We start from the raw sequence: 24,268 nt of genomic DNA on the forward strand, positions 1-24,268 counted from the left end.
GAGAATATCATTTTAACTTCTGTTAGCTGGGGACTCGATGCAGAAATTACTGGGTGTATTCCATGACCTCTGTTATGCAGAAGGTTAAACTAGATGATCATAATGACCCCTTTTGGCCGCAAAATCTATGAATCTAGCTAATGTGCAATAATCTAAAGATTAACTGCAGAGTTTATCTACTATACAGTGTGTATGATACAAAGCAAGTATTTTCTGCAACACTGATCACTGAGATTCCCTTCTAAAGCTGTGGTTTCAATGCACTGTAAGCAATGTAATGTTACAGTCTAACTCAGTTCAAGTCTTATGATTCCCTGCATAGTAGGAAAGGCTTTCAAAATCTAAGAAAGGAGTTTTGCTTGCACTGGGAGAATGTTTGTCATGAATTTTGGAACTAAACATGGATATCCTTAATGAGCACTTCACCCTATCGTTCCTCCTTGGCATACTTGGGACTAAAACAGTGTAACTGTAAATATTTTCCCAATACTATATAGCATACTCAGCCAGTCAAAAGCCTTCAGTAACAATGGAAAGACTGCATTCAAGGAAATTAACTGTAACTGTCATTAGCCATGTATGTTGTAGCCATATTAGTCCCAGGATATTAGAGTGACAAGGTGGGTGAGGTAATACACCTCTACCCCGATATAACTGTCCTCGGGAGCCAAAAAATCTTATTGCGTTATAGGTGAAACCGCATTATATCGACTTGCTTTGATCCGCCGGAGTGTGCAGCCTGCCCCCTCGGAGCGCTGCTTTACCGCGTTATATCCGAATTCGTGTTATATTGGGTTGTGTTATATCGGGGTAGAGGTGTATCTTTTATTGGATCAACTTTTGTTGGTGGAAAAGACAAGTTTCAAACTACACAGAATTCTGCTTCTGTGTACTCAAAAGCTTGTCTCTTTCATCAACAGAAGTCGGTCCAATAAAAAATATTACCTCACCCACCTTCTCTCTCCACTAGCTGTGTAAACATTTTTCAGAGTTTATGATGGCTACTTTATATACTCTGTGGTAAATATAAATACATATCACTCGCTTTTTCCATTATAATTCATACACTGGAAATCTCTCATTTGAATGCAAAATTGTCAAAACCAGAATAACCTACAGCTGAAAAACTTGTCATGGCTGCTAACATCAGCAGAGATTTGTTTTATTATTTTGAACACATTGTTTAAAATATCTTGATGGTACCATTTAGTTAACATAGCCTGCTGTCAATCACATTGGATAATGTAGCTCACCGTGTACTCAGAAAAGTGACTGTATACAAATGGCACTTTCTGAGCCAGCAGATCTGCTCCCTTTGTGTGTTCAGAGTCAAATCTGCTGACTTTTGTGAAAAAAGTAAGTTTTCATTACAGTTCACTCCTGTCAGCCCTATAGAACACCACATTTCTGGGGATTCAACTGGATTTGCTTCCGCCTGGCACTTCATTGTTAGCAGAAAGGGCGCTTTGCAAAGTCACAAATGGCAAGCTGGCACCCAGCTCCCACTGACTGTCAATGAAGGCACATCCCAGGGTGCCTTTTGTGCCTGTGGAAAATCTCCCCTGGTATTAACTAAATTCCAATTGCAGGGTCACCTGCGTAACCCACTTCTCTCCTCGGTTCTACCTGTGCAATCACACTGAACATAAGAGACCTGCACAGGTACAACTTAGAGCATAAACTGAGGGCAATGGGGCTACACCTGCAGTCACTGAGGGGAGGATTTGGACTGCAAATTGAGGGGAGCCTCTGTTTCTGGTGATGATTCATTAGCCACAAAGAACTCTCTTGGAATCTCAAATCAGGTTCATTGTTTAGGGCTGGCAGGTACGGAAAATAACAGCATTAATCTTCTTACTTGAAAACTGAGTAAATTTGAAGAGGGAATAACTGAGGCATAATAAATGTGGATTTACACAATGCGCCATTTTACAAAGTAATTTTGCAGAGTAGAATCATACTTTAAAGGGCAAATGCTTCTGGCATTCTCTGTAGCATGGAATGAGACCAAACAATGGAAAATCCAGAGTGGACGTGATACACAGCTTACTTGAGGTGCTGCTATGCTGCTGCTTATCAGAAGCCACAGAGAAGATTCTGAAATACCTCAACAAGCCTGCCTGTGGTGGGTGCACTGGAGCCTGGCTAGGGGGAAACCGTTCAAAAGAAGAATATAGGGCAAGATTCCATTCTTATGGAAGGGAGAGAGGACAAAGCCAGGTTGTTGAACCTGGGAAAGAGGTGTACAGAGTTCTGTGGCTCAGGACTGAAGCTAAATAATTTCCTTGCAAAGAGGTACACAATGAATTACACTGTAGTAACACTGTGAGTAATGAAACACAACCTCCCAGGTGGGGGTACATGTCTACCGTGCCTACTCCAAATTATTAGTAGCACTTGAGTCTGCACTTTGCAGGAGAGGAAAGGTGGCTATGTTGTTAATGTACCGTGTCTGGAACTCAGGAGAGCTGGATTCTATTTCCAAACCAATTAACCTATTTTGGTTCAGTTTCTGAAGATGGGGATAAGAAGTCTCTCTTACCTCACAGAGTGATAGGGCTAAATCCATTAATGCTGTAAGCTCTTTGAGATCCTGAGATGGAAGGTGCTATACAAGTGTAAAACACGGTTATGTGTTTGTATGGTGCCCAGCAAGATGCAGTGCATGTCCATGAGTGAGAATCTTAGGGGTCACAACAAAAACAATGAATAAGAAAGCATTATTCTCATGATATTATTATTGGTGTTGTTACCCTTCTAGAAATATTTAATTTGTATAATGTGAGTCTCTGTATAGTGGATGTGAAAAGCCACAGTTGTATGCACAGAGGGCTGTGTTGCAGTTCCACCAACCCAGCAGAAGCAAGATATCTAAAAAAGGTTTGTTCTCCACTTCTCTTCTGGCTCAGCAAGCCGCCTCCTGCATTTCCGCCTTGCTCCTACTTTCTCCTCCCAGCCTGGACCACTTAATCTCTGTCTCTCCTCAGCCCACCTCAGAACTGTCCTGGCTACCTTTAACCACTCTGGCCTGCCCCCCAGCATCTGGGGCCTGATTCACAGCCCTCTGAAGTCAGAATCTTTCTATTGATTGCAATGCGCTCTGGATCAGGCCCCAGGTCAGGATGTGTCCTGTCCTCTCCAAGCAGACATGACTAGAGCTTTGCTGTCTTCAGGCAGGTCTCTCAGGCTCCATTCACACATCAGTTCCAAGCAAGGAAAGGAACCATCAAGAAAAGGTGCCTCTCTTTTCCTTTCGGGGTTCTAGTTCTGTGACCTGGCTGCATGAATTAGGGAACATTCATCTAATGGCCCTGATTCTGCACCATTAAAGTCCATAGGAGTTTTACCACTGACATCAGTGAGAGTAGGATCAAGCCCTTAATGGCTAAACTAGTTTTGTACCATCTGATGCAGTGATTTTTGAATCTATCATATCATTCTACACTGTGGGTAAAGTATGAATGGATTCACATATTTCCTCAGTAACACATTAAGATAATTTCACATCTCTATGCTGGCTGTGTAGTTCCACTTAATTCACAGGCATAAACAGTAATAAGGACATTCCTGTGTCTTACAGCACTATGCATGTGTTTGGATCTTTGATCCACTGAAAAAATACAATATGTGATCACAATACTGTTAAGGATATTGTGAACTACGTTAGAAAAACCCAGCATATTGCATGTAAAGAACATCGATCACATGGGACTAAATTAAGCACAGCAGTTTGCAAATTGATCAATGGGTAAAAAAATTAATTATACCTGTTTCACTAACACATGCATTAATGCTTAATAGAAAGCAAAACTTTTGTTTTATTTTATTGTAGTCACAAGTGAGTGGTGAAAGCTGGAAAGGGTTTTAAAGCTTATCTTCTGATCGCCAAGGACAGTGCATCAAAATCCTGGAGAAGGCAATGCATAATTCACTTTTAAAATCAGAATTTTATTAGTGGATTAGTTTTAATGACATTAAAGTTAAATTAAATTAATATTGAATCTAATCAAATTCTAGGGCATTTAATGTTTCACATCACTAGCTTTTAATTCTTTACACTTGTAGTTAAGTTATTTCATGCACTAGTATTGTATGCTGGAGGTCAGTTTGTGCAACCACTTATTATATTTAAGTTTCCTGTGCTGATATTTGAATTCAGAAGCTAAAATATATAAGCAATAAATTCCTGATTCCTGAGCTTTAAAGCAAAATGGGAATCTTTGTGAGCAGCTGGCCAAATTCAAAGGTTAAGAACAGTTAACAGCAGTTTTGAGCAGATGTGTTAGATGAATATCACTTAACTGGAACACAATCTTACTCAAACAACAAAAATGGATGGGGACTCTCGTACCAAAGGGGTTGGAATTGTTAGCTTCTTAGCATTTCAGTCATTAAAAACACATCAAGGAGATCATCAACTATAACTCTTGTAATTGATCAATATTAGCAAAATCTCAAGCACAGGAGGTGCTGATAGGACGCAGAACAGAGGAAAAAAGAACAGTTAGTTATCTTCCCATCCTAAAATAGGAGTAATTAATGTATGAAGGAAATATACATTTATTTTACTGACACTGTCTATACAGAGTACAGGATTTTCCGTGACTATTACTCAAGCTTCCAGTTAATATGCTATTGTACCAACCATTTATAGATACCCCTGAGATAAAATTTAACATGGAATTTCATCTTAGATTCTATGAACACTAACTTGTAGCAATAGGACTGGGGAGGAAAGAGCTTCTTTCAACTAGAGAACATTTCAATATGGAAAAAAAAAATCTCACCTGTGATGGTTATTTTTGCTGACCACTTGGATGTTCCATCCAACACATTCTGTTTTGCTGCCTTTGTGTATTGCACAAAATCTTCTTTGGAAATCTGGAACATTTCCTGGATCACTTCAAATACCTCTGGTCTATTTCTCTCCCTAATCTTCATTCTTTCCTTCATAGCAGTAATAATATTCTGGGTCTTATCTTCTGCACCATGTTTAGAACTCTTCTCTGCAGCTCCTGAGTTTTAAAATAAATGAAGTGATCAATGTATTCAAAGAAACATTGGAGTAAGTGACACATCACATTATCATGTTTGGTTTTCACTTCTATAACCCCTAGCCAATATTAGGTACAATGCTGGAGTACAGCTCTTCCAAATATTACAAACTAGAAGCCAAGGTGCCATCACACAAGAGAAATCGCATTTGGGAACTGCTGTGCCATCCACTGTGATGTAATTCTCTATACTGAAGGCTAGGATTGTAATTTTAACTGAGATGATACTGATAAGTAGAGTATTTCATATTTTGCAATACTAGGTGATGAATGAGTCTTAAGTGACCACTATAATTGAGAAAGAATGTAAGTCAAATGACTCAGTGGTGGGGAAGTTGTCTGCCTATATTAGAGTTTTCAGGATCTGAACCTGTCTGAAAGACATTACTCTTTCAGATACTTTAAATGTTACTCTTCCTTTCTGAGCACTTAATATAATAGCATTTGTATTTCCTTTTTTTGTATAGTTTCCTTAGCGAATTATTAAAATTCTACTTGCTAGGTAGACTGATAAAGGAAACTAGAAGAAATTCTATGCTGAAATGGGAAACCCTGATTTTCAAGGCACAGACTATGTGGTGTATTACAGTTGCCAAATATTATTATAGCATTGCATGACAATTACAAATTTAAGACAGTCACTGTTTCCATTATAAACCCCTTTTATCAGAGATCTGATAACTTGACCAAAAAATATGAACAGTTTCTGATGCTTTCAGGACAACTCAAAGGTAAATCCCAGAGTCTGCAGGCACTGTATACACTTGAGGAAATTTCTCCTCATCCCCTCATGGCAGAGCATTTCCACAAGACCATATCCAAAAGCCAGTAAAAATCCATTCCATCAACGCAGAGCCTGAGTGCTTAGAGCCTTAGGACTGTTCTATCCTGTGCCAGGTAGAACACTCCCTCTCCCAAGAGCCAGCACAGGAAGCCCAATCTAGAAACATTGGAGGGCAACACACTCTGGTCACATCTCCTTCCAACTAAGTATGCCACTGGAAAGCTCAGTACGCCATGAGCAGAAGCGGGGCGAGCTGGTTTCATGTTAACTGTGGACTCTCCTGCTGGCTCTTTAAGCCAGCTTTCCAGCCCCTTGGGCCTCTGAAATAGTGGCCAATATCTGGCCCTTGTTGATTAATTTCTGGTTGAAATTGGGTAGATTACTCAGGGTATGTAGTTTCTTCCAAGAGTTGTACCAATGGGACAATTTAGAGACATTTTGCAAAGAATGCTGCTCTAGGAGAGCAGAGGAAAGGATGGTTTGGGAGGCGGTGAGGAGGGGGTAAAGAACCTTGAATTTTTTAATAAAAAATAAATCAAAGGATGGTTATTAACCATCACACTCAGAAAAGATGGTACTCTTCATTAATCTGTTCTCAGCTGTCACAATAACCAGGTGCCAGCTTCAAAACAGAGATTTGCAATCTTCCCCCAGGATGGGATAGTAAGCTGAAGACATATCAGTACATGCATGTGTCAAAATAGGAGAAAGCTCTTTATTAAAAGCAGTGAAGGCACAAGAAAGATCAGAAACTTATTGCTTTGTTTCAACTGTCTGTAACTCCTGAATGGAAACCTAATGATGGACCATAGGTGTCATGGGGCCAGTTCTGGGAAAGACCCCACCTGTGCCCTGTTTAGCTGTCACATAGCACTCATCCATAACTAGCACAGAAATGTAACATTACAGTAAGCTTCAATGTCAAGAAAAGTTACAGGAAGAAAGCTGAACACTAAAAGCTGAATTGAGGCACAGTTCTCTGATAGGGTGGCATGGAGCTGCTCCTCCCAACAGGAGCCCCTAGAGACATTCCATCTCAGGGAGGAGACAAGCTATGTCCTCAAGCTCCCCAGCATGCAGAGACAGAGCTCCCAACACCTTACCCCTTTGAAGGGTGCAGCATACCTCCTCCAGTTCTGCTAGCCGATGTATAGAGGTGAGCATGGTCCTACCTCTTCGCTGTCTCCTTGGCCATGTCTTGCATTCCACTATGGTATAGGGACATGGATGGGCCCTACTGTGACAGAGAACTATAAAGGACTCCTTGTATTTTCCACTGCCTTTCTACTTTGAGCACCTGAGGAGCAGCAGGGCACAATGTGTCCCAAAGTTCTGAAACCAGAGCCTAAGAAAGTTCCTTTCTCTAACACAACTCCCATTATTGTTCATTTCCCAAACTGTGTGTGGGTGGCAGAAAAGACCAAAGGATATTGCCTATATGATTGTAATTTATATACAGTATATGTGTAGGGCAGGGCCAGTTCTATTCTACAATCAGTGAAAGTGGCCAAGGAATGAAACAGAATATTAGAAGGAGCAAAACTTTCAGCATCTCTTTGTTCAGGTGACTTGGTTAGTGGGCAGGGACATTTGCTGGTTTGCTTAGGGCAGCAAAACCACTAGAGCTGCCCCAGTACATAATATAGACACGTGCTTAAAGAGAGTCACAAGGCCGGGGAGGGCATCATTAAAAATTCTTCACAGCTTAAGGCTGAACTTGTAATTCATGAATGGAGAATTTACAGGGCTTTGAAGATATCTATTTTTCTAAATGTATGCACTGATCACTGTGGAACTTCAGAGCTAAGTACGCTGTTGTAAAATCTTCTCCTTTCTGTCTGATGAAAGTATTGCTGAGAGGCAGCCCCATCACTGCGTATTGTACTTGAGTAACATAGCAGCATTTTAGGTGTCTGATAACGAATTGGTTTATTTTTCAGCTCAGAGTAAGGTGTGAGGTTGAGGATGAGGAAGGAAACGTAGCTTTGAGGAGGGCATGGGAAAGTGGGGGCGTGGCATTTCAAACTCTATAGTGCACATCCGTGAGCAGAACACCACCAGAAACAGGTGGTCAATGCTATGTTAAAAATGATAGCAGCAGAGAAGTGAGGTAGCTGGGATCACTGAGCAGGATACACCACAGGTGTGTATGCCATATGGAGACTGTCAAGAATGGCAAGATGACAGAACAAACAAAGAAGATTTTCTAACCACTGAAACAGTGATGTGATAGACACATCACTAGTTTTCACGACAGGTCCTGTGGGAATACATGCTACTGATGGTTGATTCATACTATTGAATACTGTGGACCAAATTCTGCAGTTATTCATTCCTTATTCAGGTAAGACTAGCTTTGATTCCAGTGGGAGATTTGCCTGAGTTAGAATGATAGAATTGGACCCTGGCTATGTATTTATCCACTGACATCTATCCCAGTGTACATTTATTTATTTAAAATGTTGCTTTCTGCGCTCTCCACCTCAGATACATGCTTTTTTTTCCATGAGGGTCCCAGGAGGGAGTAACTCATATAACCTTACAACAGCAGACTTCAGTACAACACAGGCAGTATAATGTAGAACACTCAGTCTAATGCTGCTGGCAACAGTGAGTTGCTATTTCAGGTACATTTATACTGACATGGCTGCTTAAAATAAAGGATTAAAAGTTTCTCAGAACCAGAAAATGTGGGTGCCTGTTTAATGAAGCAAGTAATATATTCAGGCTTTTTATAGCCACAGTCCACAAACCTCTCCCCCATAGCCAGTTTTAGTTAGCTCTAGGCACTTTGAAATTCATACACTGGTTGGAGCAAAGGGAATGGTTGCAGTCTGCATTGGATAAAGAAAAACAATGAATACGAGGGAGCCAAATTATGAGCACATTTATAAAATGTAGCAAATAAGTATCTATTTTGTATAGAGATCTATCATACAGCTGTGCATGTGTCTCTCAAAAGCCACCTAACCCTGGCTCTATGCCAGCTGGGGAGACCTGTCCATTTCCCGTGCTGCAAGAAAAAAAGATTGAGTGCTTTACTAAAAGTATACTGGAAGCCTTTATAATTGTGCCAATTTTGCCTGAGTTAAATAGATGAGGTTACATTATAATACACTATACAACCTCAAATATAATTAGTATAAGAAAAACTTATAGAACATTGCAAATAAAGATGTGACATTATTTAGTCACCTAGGGAAATACACTAGTTTGTAAGAATAATCACTATATGCAAATATTGTTAGAAATATATTCCACATAACAAAGAGGGAGCCAGATCATTTGCCCTGATAAGGCAGCTTTGTATGGTGAATACCAAAGTCAATGCTTTGTAGCTGGTTTTGTTTGTTTTTTTTTATTTCTGATCTTTGGTGATCAGGTCTTCTGGCATCTAAGCTGGCCTTCTGCCGTAAGGAACTCTTTCAGTATTTACTGTAACTGAGGGCAGCAGAATCATCAGGACTATTAGCAGTTGTAGAGCACTTTTACATTTCCAAACACTGTGCAAACATTATCTAATTAGCCTTCCTCACACAATTCCTGAGGGGGTACATGGAGGCGTGACTTGCACCTCATCATGCTTTATAGAAATATGCTTATGAGTGTGAATATAATGTAACTGGAATATGCTTCATGCAAAAGGTCTCTTGTAAGGTCTCTTACAAAGCTTATAATCTACTGAGTGTGGTCATCCTATTTCTATAAATGTATCATTCTTATATATGGAACTAGAAATATGAAATATAACTCTGAGGTCCTATTGTAATTATGCAAAGTGTGGGCCATTAATGGTGGCTTGGAATCTTGATGGCTCCCATTAACCAGGACAATTGGTTGTAAATGGCTCTGTTTACTTGTAAGTCTTCCTGTATACCTGTGTGCTGGCAAGTGGGTAGTGAAGTCTTATAGTGACATATGATCATGTCACCTGAACTGGAATCCATCTTTAACCTGGTGCTTTTCCATTTAGAAGGAGGGGTGGGGACCCAGAGAGGGACAAAGGATTCCTGCCTTGTGCAAAAGATATATAAGGGGGTGGAACAGAACAAAGGGGCTGCAGTCATGAGAAATCCCCTAGCTATCACCTGAGCTAGAACAAGGACTGTACCAGGGGAAAGGATTGGGCCCAGACTAGAAAGGAGTCTAGTCTGTGAAAAAAGCTTATTAGAACATCTTTGAGGGTGAGATTTACCTGCATTTAGTTTCCTACTATATTAGGCTTAGTGTGTTTTTGTTTTATTTTGCTTGGTAATTTACTTTGTTCTGTCTATTATTACTTGGAACCACTTAAACCCTATTTTTTATATTTAATAAAATCACTTTTTGCTTATTAATTAGCCCAGAGCAAGTAATGAATACCCAGGGAAGCAAACAGCTGTGCATATCTCTCTATCAGTGTTATAGAGGGCGAACAATTGATGAGTTTACCCTGTATAAGCTTTATACAGAGTAAAATGGATTTATTTTGGGTTTGGACCCCATTGGAAACTGGGCATCTGGGTGCTGGAGACAGTAGCACCTTTTAAGCTGTTTTCAGTTAAGCCTATGTCTTTTGGGGGATGTGGTTCAGACCTGGGTCTGTGTTTGCAGCAGGCTAGTGTGTCTGGCTCAACAAGACAGGGTACCGAAGTCCCAAGCTGCCAGGGAAAACGGGCTCAGAGGTAGTCTCAGCACATCAGGTGGCAGTCCCAAGGGGGTCTCTGTGACCCAACCCATCACAGGAGGTACTGAAGGTATTATTTTTCCCTTTTTACACTAGGTGAATCTAAAACACATTGAGGTTAAATGATTTGCTCTGCAATTAGAATTTGGGAGTTCCAGCTCTGTCCTTAATCTGCTGGAGTATAATCCCTTTTCCATGATGCCATCAAGCGCTACTATTTTGTTTTGATGGCATTTTTCTTTAAAGCTCTCTCAGGTTGTCATGACTCAAGAAGAGGCTCTCTGTCTGACAGCACTGAAAGGGTCTTCTATCATGGGGACTTCATTGGAATCTTATAGAATCTTTTGAGCTAATCATCTTCTATTTTCTTTTTTATTATTTATATTGTGCCTGAAAGATGCGAGGCACTTTACAGAGCAGCAAAGACACAGATATATTTATGGACATATGGGAGGCATGGCTTGATCCACTGCACAAGATTGGAAAGGCAATGGCTGAGGTGAGAGTGGAATGCCAGAGGCTGAATTCCATGGGGTATGTGACACGGTAGCATAATCTATCTTGAGAATTCCTGAGAATCTCTGTGCCTGGTACTGACAAATACATAGTTTCTGAATGATGAAGACAAATTCCAGTGAGCTAAGATTTCAAACTGAAAAAGTAGACATGTTTAGAAAAAAAATCCTTACGCACACGAAGGTTAAGTGCCAATACAAAACAAATACCATCCGGAGAGACCTCAAGTGATTTCCGATTGTATAGGGGAGGTGAAAGATGACTGTTGAAATGCTTCGACGATGTGATAAATATGGTAACTTTGACCTTACATGTCTTTTTGCTAGACATCAAAAAAGCAACATGCTTCATTTTCCATCATTGCCTTTCAGTAATAAGTACAGACTGAGGAAATTATTATGCTGTAATAATAAATCATGGATACATTCAATGTGGCAGTAGTGGGCCACTGTCAAAACTCATGCTTATTTTCCAGGCAATCCAGATAAAATTGGAAATATGCATTAATTAACACAAGTTACAATTGCCAAACTGTAATGCATAATTTAATGAAACTATTGTTACATCCTGTGATACTGCCAATCCATCAACAGCCCTGTCTGTGCATTATTGATTAGAGTCATTTAGATAATACAGTGGCCTATATTGTACAATAAAATTAACAAAGCCTTCTTAGCAAAGGACTGATCCAAATAATGTGACAGAGATCAATTCTGACTTAATATCATATCTACTTCTGAAAGCAGCATCTTGGTGAAGATGAGCGGCTTAATGAATACAGGACTGATTTTATTGTTTAACCTCAGTCTAGGACCATCTTGTAATACTGACCCAACTGAGCTTGTTATCTGAACTCACTTCTAGTGGACAGCAATCTGCACATAAAACCAAATTGCAGCCACTCAAAAGGCAATCCATCATAGCAATCACCAGATTGCTAGCCTGACAAATTGTCTGGCAGGGTGTTAAAGAGAGACAATGGGCCAGATTCCCAGACTATATATATGGGTGTGGCTCCACTGAGGTCAAATCAGCCGAGGCTCTGGCCTTTCCTTTTTTAATACTGCTAATTGCAGCCTTCTCTCTCTCTCTCTCTCTCTCACACACACACACACACACAGGGGCAAAAAACAGCATGACATTTTCACTGAATTCAGAAAAATATTTAAAATTTTCTTTGCTGGCTGATTCCATGTCAGTGATGAAACTTTAAAATTTCTTTTCAACCTAAAAAACATATTGTGTAAGGACCTAATTTTCAAATACAGGTGGCATAGTAGAATCCAAAGCCTGCATTTGAGTACTCAGATCTACACATGGGCAGCCAAAATTGATATCTGGGCACTTAAAGCACCCAAAAGTGTGATCTGGGGGACCATCAAAGACTGGATCCCTTATGAGGATTTATTTTTTTTTATCTATAGCTTACATTGTAGATGTTTACTTGATCAAAACTGCCTATGCCTTGCCTAGGAGAGGAAGCAGAGTAACCAAAGAGAAACAACCTTTACCTTAGATGTGTGTGCCCATTTTAGGTTTGTAATTTTGCCAAGTGCTCAGATAGCATGGTGATATGTGTGGCATAAGTATCAACTGAACATTAGGTCCTAGAATGATGCTGTGGCAAAACAACAACAACAAAACACCTCATTAACATGGTCCTTGGATGTGTCAAGCAGGAGTTGGTAGGTGTTATTACCTCTGTATATATGGCACCGGTGAGACCTGTGTTGGAATACCATGTCCAGCTCTCGCATCCATACGTTTAAAAAGATGTTGGAAAACTGGACAGGGTTTAGCAATGAGCTGCAAGAATGATTTGTGGTCTGAAAAACATACCTTCCAATAACAATGGGAGACTGAAGGAGCTCACTCTAATTAGCTATTTAAAAAGTTAAGAGGCATCTTGATCAGGGTTCACAATTACCTGCATAGGGAGAAGATTTCTGATAGTAGAGGGATCTTTAATCTAGCAGACAAAGGCATAACAAGAGAAAATGGCTGGAAATTGAAGTCAGTAAAGCTTAGATAGTAATGGTAATTCACTATTGGAACAGCATACCAACTATCCATTGAAAGTCAATGGGATTTGCGCTCTTAAGTCACTTAGGTGTGCTTGGAAATGCTACACGGTATGGCCTGTATTGTATATCACAGAAGATGGTGCCTTCTGACCTTAAAATCTATTAAATAAAAGGACAGATAGACAGATTGACAGTGTATGTAAAAAAAACAAATCCAGACTATTATTATATCTACAGTCTAATTCTAGAAGTTTGTACCATGTGTAAATGTTAAAAACAAGTATACCAAATGTTTGTGCATATGTAGTTGTGGTGTTAACATTTGTTATAGAGCAATTATGCCTAAAAGTCAAGCCAAAATTATTTTTGAACCTTTAAATTGAAATTAATTTCAAATGTAAACAATTATTAAACGGAGAAACATGAAGTATTAGATTTCGGTGGATCCACACTAGGGATGTATTTGGCCAACTAACAACTACAGGTAACAATCCAGATTCAGGGGTGAGGTCTGAAGTGGTGCATGTTGATAAATGAGTGTAAAATAGCAGAACTGAGGCTAAAGGAATTTACAGGGTGTATGCACAGAGGCACTTCAATAGAGGAACCTACTAGGTAAAACCCCCAGCAGCTGGGTGTAAGAAAGTTTAAGTAGGAACCCCTCACCCTAGCGCACACACATACACAGGGCTCAATACTGCAAGATACTGATAACTCAGACCATGATACAGAAAAAGCATTTAAACATATGCTTAACCTCAAGCACACAAATAGCCTAACTGACTGCAATTTCCTACCATGTACAGTGACAGCAAATTTGTTTAGTTCTTAAGTAGCTTCTCAAGGAAAAGTCTCTGTGACCTCTCTCCTTCTCCTTACCAAGTTCTCTCGTGGATAAAAACTGCAGGAGGATGATTACCCTCAATATTTGGAGACAATAGTTGGGTCAGAATTACAAGATGGTCCTAGATCCCTTTTTACACCCTCTGAATTTAATTTGCAGGCAATTGGGAAGAAAGAGCTTCTTTGAACTATGACTCTTTCAAACACCAGAAAGTCACTGCTGACAGCTTCTCCAAGGCACCTCAGCCAGCCCGCAATTGCCAGGAACAAATGGACTCAAGCATTGCTCTCTCCATTGGAAATAGGCCCAAGACAGAAAGTTCAAGTCTGAGTTCACTCAAAATTAGGGATGTCTGGATTTGAGGTATCACTGCATAATATTAATATTATTCTATGTAGTGCTGTCACTGTAGAAGAGGTGAGCATGCCAAAGAAATTAAGGTGTGTGTCACATCAAGCTTCCAGGCCAAAACTGAGTCCTTGCAGTATAATTCAGAACAGGTACCGAATGGCCAGAGTGGTCATGACTGTTGGGATGCTTTATGGAAAAGAGAGATTATTAGAAGACGTTTGGTAAAAGAGGAGGAGGGAACCTGACTAACGATAACAGACATTCTTCCAAGCAAAAGGGGATGTCATGAAAGGCACAAAGTCAAGAGTATGGTGCATGCACCCATTTGATCTATACTGCCCCCTGTAATATTTCACTTCAACTGAGAAACTATTTTATCAGTTGGAAACCATTTTATTGGAGACTCCTACAGCAGACAAGATCATCCTTTTGGGGGATTTCAATGCATGCGTTGGATGAGACTCAGATCTGTGGAAAGGAACAATCGGGAAAGAAGGAGTTGGCAAAAGTAATTCAAATTGAATTCTGCTCTTGACCAAGTGTGCTGAACATGAACTTATTATTACGAACACCCTTTTCCAACAAAAGAAAAAGTTCAGAACATCTTGGAGACACCTACCGTCAAAGCACTGGCATCTCCTCGACTACATCATAGTTCGTAACCAAGATCACAGTGACGTATGTCTCACAAGAGCAATGACAAGTGCTGATGACTGTTGGACTGATCATCGCCTTAGTCAATCCACAATGAAAATTAAGATCGCTCCCAAATGGAGGCTGCAAAAGAAGCAGGTCAGATGCAAGCTGAAGGTTCAAGTTTTGAAGGACCCTACTAAGCGTGACCACTTCCAAGCAGTCTTAGAAGAAAAGCTCCCATCAGAGTTTCCAGAAGAAATTGAGAAACATTGGAGCCAGTTGAAAGCAGTAATCATCAATGCCTGTGAAGAAACCATAGGCTACCACACCAAAAAAAATCAGGACTGGTTTGACGAGAATGATGCTGAAATTGAGCAACTCATCAATGAGAAGAGAATGGCATTTCGTGCTTGGCAGAATGACATACATTATAATATAAAGAGAGAAGCCCATGCCAAGGCGAGGGTGGAAGTACAACGTAAAACCAGAGAACTTAAGGACAAATGGTGGACTGAGAAAGCGCAATAACTCCAACATCTCGCGGATATCCACAATACATGTGGTTTCTTTAGTGCCATCAAGGCTATTTATGGGCCAGTTTGTCATGGTATGAATCCTCTTCGCTCTAAGGATGAAACCACACTTCTGAAGGACAACGAAGCCATCATTTTGAAGATCTCCTTAACCATAATTCTATGGTTGTAGATGAAGTCCTTGAGCAAATCCCTCAATGACCATTTAGGGACGAGCTTGGAGACCCTCCCAATTTGTATGAAGTGCACAATGCTACCATGCAGATGAAGAACAACAAGACAGAAGGTCTAGAGGGGATCCCTGCTGAAATCTTCAAAAATGGTGGACCAGAGCTAATTCGGCAGCTTTACCTGCTTATCCTTAAAATCTGGATAAAGAAGGAGATACTCAGTGAAATGAGGGATGCCTTGATTGTCACCCTGTTCAAGAAAGGGGATAAAGTGGATTGTGGAAATTATCGTGGTATCTCCCTCCTAGCCACTGCAGGCAAAGTTCTGACGTGGATCCTTGCAACCCACCTTCTGCCCCTCTCAGAAGAAATTTTACCAGAGTCACAGAGTGGTTTCCGACCATGTCATGGAACTGCGGATATGATCTTCACAGCACGGCAGCTGCAAGAAAAGTATTGAAAGCAAAACCAACCACTGTACATGGCTTTTATTGATCTAACTAAAGCCTTTGATTCAGTGAATCACCGTGCCTTCTGGACTGTACTTTCTAAGATTGATGTATTTATCAGGACATCCAATGTCATAAAATTGCTTCATGATAACATGAAAGTGACTGTTCTGAGCAGCACTGATTCCCAGAGTGAACCTTTCAAAGTAGAAACAGGAGTCAAACAGAGCTGTATCATCGCTCCAACCATGTTTGCGGTTTTTATTGCTGTCATTCTTTACCTAATTGCTGGGAAGTTTACAGCTGGCATTGAAATCACTTACAGAATGGACGGAAAGCTGTTCAGGCTTAGCAGGCTGAAAGCCAAGAGTAAGATTTCCACAAGATCTATTGTGGAACTTCAGTATGCTGATGACAATGCAATCTTTGCCCACTCTGAGAAAGATCTTCAAACCATCTTGAATGTGTTTGCTGATGCTTACGCATGCCTTGGTCTCACTCTTAATATCAAGAAGACTAAAGTGCTCTATCAGCCCTCTCAAAATGAGGTATTAGATGCCCCATCTATCAAAATCAATGGAGTGGCACTGAAGAATGTTGATCATTTCCTCTACCTTGGAAGTCATCTTTCATCCAAGGCAGATATTGATGCAGAAATTCAACTCGCCTGAGCTGTGCCATTGTAGCTTTTTCTCATTTACGGCACAGGGTCTTTGAAGATCACAACATTCGAACAGACACCAAGCTTCTTGTTTATCAAGCCATTATTCTCCCAACACTGTTGTATGGGTCCGAAATGTGGACAACCTATAGACACCACTTGAAAGTCCTTGAGGGGCACCATCAACGCTGCCTTCGTAAGATTCTGAAGATCAAATGGGAAGACAGGCGCACCAATAGTAGTGTTCTGGAAGAGGCAAATACCACCAGTATCAAGGCAATGATCATCTGTCAGCAATTCCGCTGGACTGGTCATGTTGTCCGGATGCCAGACCATCACCTCCCAAAACTGGTCCTGTTCTCTCAGCTGAAAGAAGGGTACAGTAACGTGGATGGACAATGGAAGCGTTATAAGGACTTGCTGAAGGACAATCTAAAAAAATGTAATATTGACATTGATACCTGGGAGACACTTGCCCAGGATCGCTTAAAATGGAGTAAACTACTATGTGATGGTCCCCTGCATTTCGGCTTGTCAGCGAGCAAGTTCAAAGAGGACAAGAGGCGAAGGAGGAAGGAGAGACTGGTCCCCAGTCATGGTCAACAGCCTCCTGCCCTCATTGTAATAGAACTTGTGGTTCAAGGATTGGCCTTATTAACCACCATAACTCCCATGGAAGATGATCATACTCGGTAACGAGTGATCGCTCATCATTTCACTTCAACTAATGTTAAACTACAATGTTCTGAATATGCATTCTCTCAGATAAAGGAGTGAATCTTTTACTCTGCAATGATATTTTTTCTTATATAAGCTAAAAATGCTTCTAAACAATTAGATCATGTTGCCCCTGCCTTCCTAGATTTGCATGTAGAAGAGTTCCCCCTTCCAATGCAAAAAAAGGGTACAGCCATCCAGCAGTGACATCCCTTCCTCCTGGACCAGGAATACAACTCTACCCAAGGTCCAAGATCCATGCATAGTATTTGTAGGAGACAGATATTCCCACTGCTCTTTTTGTGCAGTCCTCTCAGTGCCACAGAAGAGGGTGGGGATTCTAGAAGCAACGGTAGGTGCAAAAAGCCCTGGCAGCACAGCTCCAAATTCAGTGGTACAAGATTCCCTGAAGCAGATGCAGATGGGACAGACTTCTATTAGACTGCCGATATCCATATGGATCTCCCAAGATCTGCAAGTTCTGGTTCTAGTACCCCTGCCCATTCTATCAGGAGGCGAACCTCTGATAGAACAATTTAGGGAAAATTCCACGACGGGCACTTTGTGGAGTTTGCCTATTGCTGGCCTTTTGGCTTTTCTGTGGGAGGGTGCGATCTGGATCCAATACTTATAAAAATGGAAAAAGAGGCAATCTAAAATTTTAAGTATGGCAGCTCACCGTTCCTTGGTTCTTGCATTGAGGGTGATAAGCAGCTAGTCGACAAATTACTTGCACATATTCTGTTGCCAGCAACATGACAACCTGGCAACTTTATTTCATTTTTATGCTTGAAAACCAGAGCAGTATAAGCCAAGTGATTCCCAATAGACCTACTACACCAAATCACCACACAGAACTGAAAGAGATCAATGGTCTGATACACAATGAATTATTTTTAGATGGAGTCTTAAAATGTTGCTGGAATCAAATATGTCAATTGGTCAAATGAGAGTAGACAGGATGTGACACTTGCTATATATTAAAGAGTATACACTCCTCTTACTCAGGGCATGTTCTGCCCAGGAAACAGAAGTTCTGCACGCTTGTTAAAAGACTTATTTGTTAGCATCCTGTTTACATTAAACATGGCTGAAACTTGAAACCATGCCAGCAGCAACCCTAGTCTACACCATACATAGTTTTATAACATGACTTTCAGCACAAACAAACCAACCTTCTTTTCATACTGTTTAATTAAAGTATACTAGCAATACAGGTGTCAAACAAGGTTGCTACTAGCTCAGTTTCAACCATAATGTGGAACCAAGGTTAGGCACTGTTTGATTTGCAAATTCTCCATATCACTATGGCCCCTTTGAGTCTATGCATCTGGTCAGCTGGCAATTCCCCCTGCGTAGTGGGAATCCTTGGGTGTCGTAAAGCTGGAGAACGGCTCTATGCCATCCAGCATCATAACCCATGGCATAGAGAGTATGGCTGGGAGAGAGAGGGTGTGGCTGGAACATTAATATACTCTGGCTATACCTAGCTGCTATAATGGTCCCTCGAGGACATGATGGCTATGCATAAGATAGAGCAACCCTAGGGCTGCTATAACATATACCAGGGGCCAAAAAAGTCTCTTTTCAGCCTCAGAGTTGACAAGTCACAAATGTGGCAGGTCCTGATTCCCTACTGCCTTGCATTGCACAGAATGCACAGTGGGTATAAAACACTACCAAATTTAGTATGATCTAAAAATGTTCCCAAGTTAGTTTTTGGGAGGGATGCTCAGGGTGGCCAGAGTCAATTGGGCCATAAATGGGACAAAAGAGGGTAGCAAAGTTCACTCCGGCGATGAAGGAAGGTTAGTCACTAGACACAGAGGCATAAAGTATAGTACCCTGCTATGCTTGTAAATATGGAGTGCATCTATCTGATATGGGCTCAGCAGCTTTTCTATCAGCTATCTGAAGATGGCTTATCATTTGGCAGGGGATTATCCTAATTAATTTTTAGTATTCCTGATGGCAGGAATCCAATGTGGTAATAGTGCATTAGTGGGAGGCCTTTGATTCATCCCAATCCCAAACACAGGGCTGGGAGTTACCAAAAACAGAATCTGCAAGGATTGTAACAAGGGTGTTGAGCTTTAAATGCCAATGAAATATCCCTTTGTGTTATTAATGAGTTTCATCCCAGTAAAACAAGGTAAATTACTAAACGCTTGAGTGGATTGAGGGGGAAAAGAAAGAAATTGTATGCAGCACTTCCTTATCTCTTAAATACTGCTGAGATAACACTTTTGCCTTATTTTAGAGGGGAAAAACTGTACTGAAACCATTAGATTACAAGGTCAAGAAAGTAATTATTTCCATAAATAGATCATTATAAATAAATATTTGTTTAAAAAATGAATGTATTTGTTGCAGGAGTTGCTATGATGATAAGCATTTTGTAATGAATAGAGGCAACAATGCCACATAACAGATAAAAGGGAAAGGGGGTTGAAAAGTACTTGTGTACTATGGTCCTGTCTAATATTTTCTCCATAAATAGAAGCACTATGCTCTTTTGAAGAGATACTTTTTACTGCATTATTTTGTTTTTTCTGCTTCTTTTCTGGGTTCTTTCCCCTGAGACACTGCGGCAGAGAGTTAACAACTATTTCAAAGAGGGCTGCAATTTTAATTGCACTCTGTACTTTTGCAGATACATTGGATGGAAAATGCACCTAACTGTTACAATAAACATTATGTATCAGGCCACATGTATTCATTAAGCTTCCTTTATTACAACCACTCCAAACAGCAGATTTCTCAATGGGAGAACTCCATCATTTTTACAGCTGGTACATTCATATTTATTTATTACTGTTGGGGTACAATTGAAAGCAACAAAATATAAAGGCCCTAAAATTGAGATACCCCCCCAAAATGCATTCACAGGAAAATTTCTAATGAAGATTTTTAGTAGTGAATCACACATAAAACTGGACTTTGAATGAAAGAAACACATAAGAAATGTCAACATTAAAGAATCATATTTTCCACACCCCGACCCCCTTTCTAATAGATTAAGGGTAGCACTGAAAAACATATACTGATTTATAGCATTGAAATATAAAATGAAAAATTGTTAATGGTAAGATTAAGAGCTTTGATAGCTATATTTTTAATTATTTGTAATTATGTATAGTAAATGAGCACAGATGAGGTAACACTTAGGCCAAGTCCTTTCTGGCATAAGTGTGGTTTTCCCAGTTCTTTTTATATAGCATTGCTAATCTTCTTAAAATGTTCTTGCTGACAGAACAAAGGTAACATGTCATGCTGAAAGATGTAAGTAAAAGATACACAAACAAGTAATGATAAATACCCCTCTCCCTTTTCTGGGAAAAGCCAGGGCAGGGTGACACAAAACCAACCCAGAAACTGCAAAGCCGTAAGGAAAAATGCAGAAGTTGGGTTACTGAAGCTTGCGCACATGTAATGTACGGGTTAATGCGCTAAAAGCCAATTAGATAAAGATTAAGTAATCTGTAATGTAGAAATGTAGAAAAGTAGAAAAGGCCTAAGTGAACATGGACCCTTAACTGGAGAAACTGGAGAAACCAGACCAGAAACTGAAGAATGGGATGGAAGGACCAGATCTAGGGGTCAGAGAGAGTGATGACTATCATGGAAGATGGAAGAACTTGCTCCTATCCCCGAATGTAGTAACAGGGGACCATTTACCAAATCTGTCTTGTCTGTTATTATCTGTCTGGCATAAATGTACCTCCAGACACTATAAGTGACAATAATTCTGTCTGAAATTGTATAGATAAAGGCAAAAATTGATTAAGCCTAAATTGGGTGGACTTGTGGCTCAGTTCCCCAATTTTTAATCCCAATGACAACAATTAACATATTTTCACTGTGGCTACTCAGGGAGAATTTTAATGAGGGAATGCGATTACAGAGAGTACATTACTGTGACTGTAATCACTAGCAGCAGCATTTTCATTTTTATCTTTGTTCTGATGTTTTCCTAGATTTTGAATGAAACAAAATGAACAGGGCATTATGTCACATAATTTCAATTGTTTTTGGCGAGATTGTTTGCAAAAGAATGTTTACAATATATCAGTGTCATAAGATATTATTTGTAACCGAACAGCAGAGGATCAGCAGAATCAACTGACTAAATTATTCAAATGACCAAACCAAATTAACAACAGGTGCTTCCTTGATGGCTGGCCAGATCCTCAGCTGGTGTAAATCAGCATAATTCCACTGACTTCACCAACTGAGGATCTGGCCCTTCATTTCAGTGGGCGTCTGTTAGAATATATAGTATGTCAAAAGGCATGAAGCATTGTAAAAAATCAGCTGTCACCAAATACTCACTCTGCAAACAGTCAGCATTTAGGAGGTCTTGGCACTTCTCATGACATTTGACACCACATTCAGTGCATCTCATGCCTTGTCTGGCTATGCCCCAAAGGAGACCTTCACATTCGTAACAGTATGTGGGAGTTGTAGCTGTCCACACTTCGAAGTTATGAGGAGTGGTTGATGAGATTGGATAGATTAAAGCCTGCAATGTCTTTTTGAAAACATGCATTTTCTGTTGGGTGGAATGGGGGGAAAAATCAATAAAAGGCATCTTAGATTTCAATGTTTTTTCACACGAGTGAACTACAGTTAAAATGTATTTTATGAATATCACACCTTTACAAAATATCAGATTATAAATTAAATTACACAGTCCTCAGCAAAATACTCATTTACTCATGTCACCTTGTACTTTGAAGAGCAGGTTGCCTGGATGACTTAGTTTAACTGATTACATCAACAGCAGCATTAAGATGTATTCGATCAGTTAATTATATTTTCAACACAGAGTCCAGTATAATTCATTTTTTCATCTTGATGGCAGAAATGCAAAAAATCATTAGCATGATTGTAAGCAATTACCTTAAATATAGGGCTCCTGAATATTTATATGCTTCCTACAATAACTTGTCTGCCTATATACACTGCATGGAATGTATCTCTATTATGTAGAAAGTGCCTTCTCTTAAATCTCATTTCTGTATGGTCTCCCCACAGGCTTGAAGTGGGCAACTTTCATGAGTTCCATTTTTGGCGGCTTTCCCACAGCACTGAATCTAATACTTTCCCTTTATGAGTCAAGACTCTCTTTTTCTCAGAAGTAGGAATGGGTCCAAATCAAACCCCAGAACTGAACACTCAGATCTTGGACAGCTTTGGATCAGGATCCAAATTTTGCTGCTTGTGACCACCTCTGGACAAAAATGATCAACTATACGCTAATTAGCACTGCAAACAAGCTGAATTGCAGCTCATTAGTGCCAAAAGCCAGTTGAACACTGACAAACTAGCCCCTGTAGGTTTGCATATAAAACAAGGGCATAAAACCCTATAGGTTTCCATATAAAACATCCCCTACTATTAAGTTTACTCAGCTTTGTGTGTTAACATCTGCTCTGCCAGGTACCGAGTGCTCCCAAGCCCCACTGATTTCAGTGGAAGTAGAGGCAATTCAGCAGCTCTCAGGTGATGTTCAGCACCGTACAGGATCAGGCCCCAACTTTGTTTCTCTGATTAAATGCAGATGGCTGACAGCAACATATTAAGAATTATAGTCTTGTCTGCCTCTAAATAAGTGAAATAAATCTACTGTGAAGGAGGAGCAGTCATCTCGAGACAGCACGGAGGGAAGCTGGATATTTTGAAGACTTGGTAAACACAGGCAAATGAGGCACCAAGTTATCTTGCTGGTTTGCTTATGAAAAATACAGAGCGAGAGAGAGAGAGAGAGTGAGAGTGTTGAGGGTGTGGAAGTGGGACAAGATAGGAATCTATGGCTGGAAGGAAGGGGAAATAGCCATTTTAATATTAAACCTATGTATTAATTGTGGCTCAAAGAAGAGATCAGGAGGACTGAAGCTTTTTTCATTTCACCACATGAATTTAAGTTTTTGTTGATGCTTTCACATCTTTAATGCTACTTACTGCCATCTGCGCTCTGATAAGTGTACTCTGTAAGTGAGGGGTATTAACATTTCGAATGAGGCAAGAAGGGAAGATGTTTTTGTTTGTGGCTGGATATATATTTTCCCCATAACACTTGGAATATTTTGACAATAATAAACAGTCCCACATTTTCTGGAGCACATATCTAGACTGCTCGCCTAGTATCACTGCTACACAATCAGTGTCATCATATGACGGCTCTCTACTGCAGCAGAAAAACCATCACCAGGTGGGGGCAGTTAATATTCATGAGCTGACTAACTCATAAGCTTAGGCATATGTTCGTTCTCTCTCTCACACACACACACACACACACTTGCGATTATGGCTGATGAAGTCTCACCCCCCTGGTGAATCTTACAGCAGGGATATAAGTCTGTATTAAATTCTTTGGGTCAGCTCCTCAGCTGGCATTAATCAGCCTAGCTTCATTGACATCAAGTTAGCTGTGTCGATTTATAGCAGCTATGGCGGCAAGGTTAATTAAAAAAACAAACACCTAATTGCTTGAACAGAATAATGAGCTATGTCAGAAAAACTGCAAGAAGCCCCTTTGCCCCCTCTTCATGTCTTCCTGTTTGTTCCCTGCTCTCCAATGCACCATGTGCAAGCTTCTCATCATCCTTATTAATGCTCTCCAACATAGAGCCTTACTCTGCCTTTCAAAAATCTAATTTTTCATTGCGAGGTTAAGTCCCCGCCTTCGCTCTGCCAGTGAAACCAGCCTTGATTGCCTGCTTTTTCACATAAACACCTTTGTGCTTCCTCCGTTATGCTTGGACAAAATCCCCATCCACATTTGGAAAGGGATCACCTATCTTTTTTAAAATCTTTCTTTAAAACCTATGTGATGGCTACGAGTCACTGGTGTCTGGTAT

At 40.2% G+C, this 24,268-nt stretch overlaps 1 protein-coding gene across 2 annotated transcripts in view; it reads right to left on the reverse strand.

Annotated features, from left to right (window-relative positions):
* Positions 1-24,268, reverse strand: part of UNC13C (unc-13 homolog C) — a 404,743-nt gene that overhangs the window by 266,228 nt on the left and 114,247 nt on the right. For both annotated transcript variants that reach the window (XM_024198093.1, XM_024198092.1), the window contains 2 exons: positions 21,738-21,957; positions 4,788-5,015 (listed from right to left, as the gene is read on the reverse strand). In XM_024198093.1, the coding sequence (XP_024053861.1) occupies positions 4,788-5,015; positions 21,738-21,957 (448 nt within the window). The remainder of the gene's footprint in view (positions 1-4,787; positions 5,016-21,737; positions 21,958-24,268) is intronic.

The sequence above is a fragment of the Terrapene carolina genome, unplaced genomic scaffold (assembly GCF_002925995.2).
Source record: "Terrapene carolina triunguis isolate 2854851 unplaced genomic scaffold, T_m_triunguis-2.0 Scaffold67, whole genome shotgun sequence".
Classification (NCBI taxonomy): domain Eukaryota; kingdom Metazoa; phylum Chordata; order Testudines; family Emydidae; genus Terrapene; species Terrapene triunguis.